The sequence below is a fragment of the Mus pahari genome, chromosome 5 (assembly GCF_900095145.1).
Source record: "Mus pahari chromosome 5, PAHARI_EIJ_v1.1, whole genome shotgun sequence".
NCBI classification, from domain to species: domain Eukaryota; kingdom Metazoa; phylum Chordata; class Mammalia; order Rodentia; family Muridae; genus Mus; species Mus pahari.
In genome coordinates this window covers 53,354,034-53,359,871 of record NC_034594.1, presented here as the reverse complement: position 1 = coordinate 53,359,871, position 5,838 = coordinate 53,354,034, and the positions used below count along the sequence as shown (strand labels likewise).

The 5,838-nt window shown below is 57.5% G+C and overlaps 1 protein-coding gene across 1 annotated transcript in view; it reads right to left on the bottom strand.

Annotated features, from left to right (window-relative positions):
* The window catches only part of Wnt10a (Wnt family member 10A), a 13,604-nt gene extending 9,892 nt beyond the window's left edge, over positions 1–3,712 (bottom strand). The window contains exons 1-2 of the mRNA XM_021198819.1: positions 2,951–3,712; positions 1,667–1,929 (exon numbers count right to left, since the gene is read on the bottom strand). Of these exons, the coding sequence (XP_021054478.1) occupies positions 1,667–1,929; positions 2,951–3,063 (376 nt within the window). The 5' untranslated portion in view covers positions 3,064–3,712. The remainder of the gene's footprint in view (positions 1–1,666; positions 1,930–2,950) is intronic.
* Positions 3,713–5,838: the final 2,126 nt, after the last annotated feature.

Here is a 5,838-nt window from a genome sequence, read left to right as displayed (position 1 = left end):
GGGGGGGGGGGGGGGGGAGGGAGACACTGAGGCCAAGGAGAGGAATGAAGAGTAAGTTAGCCCTGGCTCGTCTCTCTGGCTGTGGCAAGAGAAAGACCCTCAAATGGCCTGCCGGAGCCCCTCAGTGTGCAGAGGCTGAAGCAGAAGCCCAGGAAGAAAATGCATCTGTGGGGAGCATAGGTGACCTAGCAACCCGAGGGTGGCAGAGGGTGGTTTGGAGGCGGTGAGCACTGGCCTGGTCCAGCCGGAGCCGGGAAGATGCTGAGGCCTGTCTGCCACTGGGTGTCAGGGAGCAGAGCAGCGCGGGTGGTAAGGGGTGGGTGGTGGGGGTGGGTGATGTCCTGCAGAGGTAGTGGATCCCCTGCGGACGGGGATCGCTTTTGGTATCCCCCCCCCAGCTGACAAGAGGGGGTGATATCACTGTGCGGGGCGGGAGGGACGCTAGCGCGGGGGCAAGAAGGGAGGGGGTGCTCTCAGAGAGCGGCACGGAGCAGTCTGCCGCGGCCCGCGGGGATTAGTTCGCGGCTGCATGCCGCCACACGCGTCGGGCTGGGCTCGGCCGGGTAGAAACAGCGCCCGAGGCGCGCGGGGGAGGCAGGAGGGAGCGCGCAGGGGCGGGGCAGCGGCCTGGGGTTGAGCAGGGGGGAGGCTGAGGTGGCCCCTGACTTGGGGGCCCTAGAGGTTCAAGCAGGGGTCTTACTGAAAGGGGAGGAAAACCTGATTAGGTTCTTTCTGAAGTTTGGGTACATTAAAGCCTGGCTCCGCAGGAGCCTGAGAAGCTAAGGCTATGCCCCTCCTCCTCTACCAACTAGAATCTCTCTGACCCTAAGGAGCCAGGGCTACTAAGTCCCCACGCTGTCCTGACGAGCAGCTGAGAGAAGAAATTGATATCCATCTTGCCCCCCAGAGACCTGCCTCAAAGCCTCAGCTAGGAGGTAGGTCGGAGTTGAGGCAAACGACAAAACTACCTGCCACCCACAGCTTGGCCATTCAAGGAGGGCTTGGGTCATCAAGTTGGGGAGAGAGGACAAGGCTCTTCAGAGCACTGGGGGGAAAACAGGGCCTGATGAGGCTGTTAGGCCTGCGGTAAGGTATGGCAGGCACACACCCAGTATCTGGTTCAGAAGGGGCTTGGGGGGTCGGTGAGAACAGCCCTGCCTCTGCCAGAGTCCAGGCCATTCGCCTGCCTTTCTTGCCCCCGGACTGGCAGGTGGAGGCTTTCCTACTTGCCTCGAGTGATAGTGACAGGAAGGTCTCTCTCTCTCTCTCTCTCTCTCTCTCTCTCTCTCTCTCTCTCTCTCTCACACACACACACACACACACACACACACATTCTCTACACTCCCCGCCCCCCTCACATGCTCTCCAACTTTAAGGTTGCTTTCTAAGTAAAAGATAAATTGAGAAAGATGAGAGGGATACTTTCTGGGTCTGAAGCACTTTCTGAGGTACTTAATCTAGTTCTCAGGCATGGAACCTATCTCCCTCACTTAGAGGTGCCTCTGGCCCGTGCTTCTGGCCCCGCTCGGGATACTTTTCTGAGATCAAAAAGCAACATGGCTACCAGATACAGGGGTCTTAGAGATACCAACCTGAGAGTTCATGTGGGGTAGCTGGCAAGTTTGGAATTGGGGGAGGAGGGAGGAGCGGGGGGGGGGGCAGCTACCTCTGCTGAAGATGGGGCTCTCGTAGGGGACTTTGTTCCGAGTCTCCAGGCTGGAGCAGTTCCAGCGCTGGTCCCGGAACTGATGCTGGCACTCATGGATGGCGATCTGGATGCCCTGGATAGCAGAGGCGGCCACGTCAGGGTGACGCACACACACCTCCATCTGCCGCCGGCTCAGGCCGGGCAATGTCAGGCACACTGTGTTGGCGTTGAGCACAGGCTCTGGGGGTAGGCGGAGGCCCAGGATGTCGTTGGGTGCTGACCTGCAGGCATATGGGGTGGGGTGGATAAGCATTTTGTGGGAGACTGTGAGAGCCTGTTTAATAACACACATTCTGTCCTGCAGGCCAGGCCGTAATCACTCTCCCCCCAACCTTGATTCTTACAGTTGGGCCAAGAATCTATGCCTTTCCCCTCCATTCCAATACAACCCACCCAGCTGCACACCCACGGAGGTAAACGTATGTACTCAGTATTTTAGAAGTTCATCCCCAATCACAGATGCCTCAAAGGAGAACCCAGGAGCCTGCTCCAAAGCTATGTTTCAGCAACTGGCATTTCTTCAGACATACTCCTGCACACTTAATGGTGGGAGCAGAGACCCAGAGCACTTACCACTTACATACACACTTCCTCAGACAGTTATAAATACACACATACACACACACACACACACACACACAGAGGCACACACACAGGCACATTCACACACATGCTTGCCCTAACATACCTTGGCCCATAGGCTCTCATAGGCACACGTGTATTTATTCCAACTGCTGATAACCTAGCCCAGCTTACACCACACACACACACACACACACACACACACACACACACACACACACACACACAGAGGCCTTTTAGAGGCAGTCTCTCACTTGACCCCACCTGAGATGCGGAAACCCCCTCCAACCCCTCTGTTCTTGCTCCCATCCCGGGAGATCTGCAAGGTGGAATGAGGCAGTTTCAACTTATTCTTGGAATAGGGGCACATTGCCCTAAGGGGGGTAGAAATCCTAACCGGCACTTATTCCCCCAATACCCACCTCCCGAACTAGCTGATATCACTCCCCTGGGCACTTCCCTATCTCCCTGGATTGCCCATATCCTGTCACCAGTCCAACCTCTTCCTTGGAGGTAGCTCACTATCTTTGATTGGACACCAGCACTTTTCTGTGACTCTTTCTCCCGTTCATTCCAGGGTCCCTGCCCCAGCAAGAGCACCGGAGCGGGCCTGGGGGGTCCTAGCTCTCCAAGAGGGCGGAGCATGAGGTGAGAGCTCACCTGGGCACAGCGGCAGCCAGCAGCAGTAGGAAGAACAGGAGCGCCCAGAACTCAGGCCGCGGCTGGGGCCCTGGTGGGAGCCGCAGCCAGGGGCGAGGGTGGGCGCTGCCCATGGCGCGCGGGCCGTGACAGGCCAGGAGTGGGGGGCTCACAGCCCAGTGGGACTGGCGAACCAGGGTCGCCGGCGCATGATCGGCAGGGGTGGGGCGGCTGCGACACACAGCTCCTACTCAGGTCACAGCTCCCGCAGCAGACGGCGCCCGCCTCCCCGCTCCATGGGGCAGCGCCCCCGGGCACCGCCCTCGGGGGGGTGGATGGGGAGCGGGCGAACCGGGCACCTCCTGGCACAGGGGTCCAGGGAATTTCCCAAGGGCCCCTTGCGACAACTCCTGGTGCCTCTAGAGGGTAAGGGGGGGCCTCTAGAGGGTTAGGAGGTGCAGCGGGCTGGGGACTGAAGGCCGAAGTTCTGGGGAGCAACCCCCCCACACCCCAGCGCCGCGCTGCGAGCCTGCGCTTCCGAGGGTGTGCGAGGCGGGCGCGGTGGGGGCGGTACTGTCTGGCCCAGCCCCACCGCCTGAAGAGTGAGTGACTGTCCTGGCTCTGGGAGTTCTGTACCCCCCTCATGTAGTGTCTAAGGGTTCTACCCCAAGTGACGTCACGACAGGGGGTGTCATGCTCCCGTCCCTGAGGCCACTGAGTCCGCTTTGGACTGGCGCGCCTCTTGTGTCTGGGAGGGGGGAGGGGAACGCATGCAGAGGGTGAGGGAAGGAGAGGTACTGGCATCTTGGCTATTGGCACCATGTACTGTGAGATGTCAGGCGCTGGTCTGTGTGTTAACCCGAGTTGTGTGTGCCTCATTGAAGCTAAGACACAGCTGCAGGGGAGTGTCCCAACCCACTCCAGCACACACCTGCGGGGCTGGAGGGGAGAGGCCAGCCCCTCTGTTTTTGCCTTCTCTGCTTCGGGAGGGACTTCCCCCAGCTTGCATAGGGAGACAGACAGGTGTGCATGGAGGTCCCAGAAGGGGGTTTGGCAGCCTCCGGCTCCCTCCCTGCTTTACAAGGTGACCTTCCACAGGTGCTTTGAGAAGCAGCTTCTGTCCCTTCATGAAATAAGTAATGGAGCCCACCTCAGTGGGCTACCAAAAGCAAAAGGATCAGGTCGCTAGTAAATGCCTTTGTGACCTAGTTGCCTTGTTGCCTTGGGGGTGGCTTTAGCTGGGAGCAGGGATTAGAGAACATTCTAGTATAGAAGTTTGAAGTCAGAACATTTTATTAGCGGGGGGGGGGCCCTTTTACTTCCCAAGAAAACATAGAGGCCCAGAGAGGGTCATGACTTAGGTAAGATCTAACAGCAAATTAGCCAGAGAGCTAACCTAGATTAGTTGTCCTGACCCTCTCCATACCAGCTGTGCCCCCTACACTGAAAGCAGCTTGCTACTGCCCAGGGATGCTTTGAGACATGACCTGATGTGGTACTGGTCTTTCATGGGCTGTCTGATTGGTCCTCTAAGGTCCCTTCTTTTCTTCTCTCACACTCCTGGTTGAACCCTAGTCCCCTGCTCAATGTAGAGCTTGTGTCTGTGACCAGAGAAAGGGCCTGAGAGTCAGAGGCTCTGCCTTCTGGTTCTGGTTCTAATCTGGGTCCTGACCATGAGTCTGACTCCTTCTGTGTCCTAGGCATTATCTTCTGTGAAATGGGCACGGGTCTACTATTATACACACCCACGGACCTCATGTCCCATGGCCCCCTCTTTCTGAGGCTTAAGAACAGAATTGCCATAGCCTATGGGCTCAGAGACAAAAGGGGCCCATTCCAGGAATTGACCCTCCTTGGAGAATTGGGGGGGAGGTGCTCTTCTTGCCCCCAGACTGTCAGGTGGTGGTGGTGGTGGTGGCCTGAAGGGCTGCAGGCTGATGACACACTCTCCCTCCTCCCCCCCCCCCATCTCTGCCGGCAGCCATAGAAGGCAGCTGTCAGGAATTAAGAGCTTGGAGCTGCTGGGGGTTGGGGTGGGACAACGAGGGAGCAGTCTAGCAGGGTAGCAGGAAAACAGCCAGGGGCAGGAAGCAGCCTGTGTCAGCAGAGCCTTGTTTGACCCTAGTCACCCTCTGTCCTCCTAACTCTCCCCATCCCATCGTGGTGGTGCCACAGGAACAGGGAACACTTGACACTACAGTAAGGTCACACGGGAGGGAGGCACAAGCCTGGAATACGCAGCATCTGCAGGCTAGAGAACCGAATTCTGATCGTCTCTTGGGGAAACGGAGGAGGCCCAGAATAGATTGGAAATAGACGCCCGCCCGCCCTCCCAACCTAGGCCAAGAAGCCATACTTGAGGTACAGACATCCCTGCCCGAATCCAGTGCTCGCTTGCCTTAGTGTTGTCTGCCCTCGAAGCAGCGTTTGTATCTGTTGGGGTAGGCTGCTGTGGGGATACTGACTCTAGACTCCAAGGCACGGGATCAGGGCTTGGCATTCCCATCCATCTCCCAAATGTTTAGGGGACACTGCCTTTGCTGATGACCTGACGGGAGCATCTGACTGTCTCTCCTTTTGGCCTCCTTCTGGGGAAGGAGAGGAGGGGGTCTCTGCTATAGGACCTGTAGGATCCACACCATTCACGAAACACACAAGTTCAGGGGAGAAAGAAAGATTTCTCATTTCTCCCCCTATGAACTCTAGAAGGTAAGTATCGATGCCTATAGCCTATGCACCCATCCTGTGTCCGGCCCAAGAGCATGAGACCTAGCAATGCCCAAGTGTGTAAGTGGCCAATTTTGGCCTATGTCTAGATGAAGCCTGAAGACAAGTATCTGGGACCCTAACCTGAATGACCCATATCATGGCCTAGCTTCTACCAGCACCAGCAGCCTGCCTTCTCTACC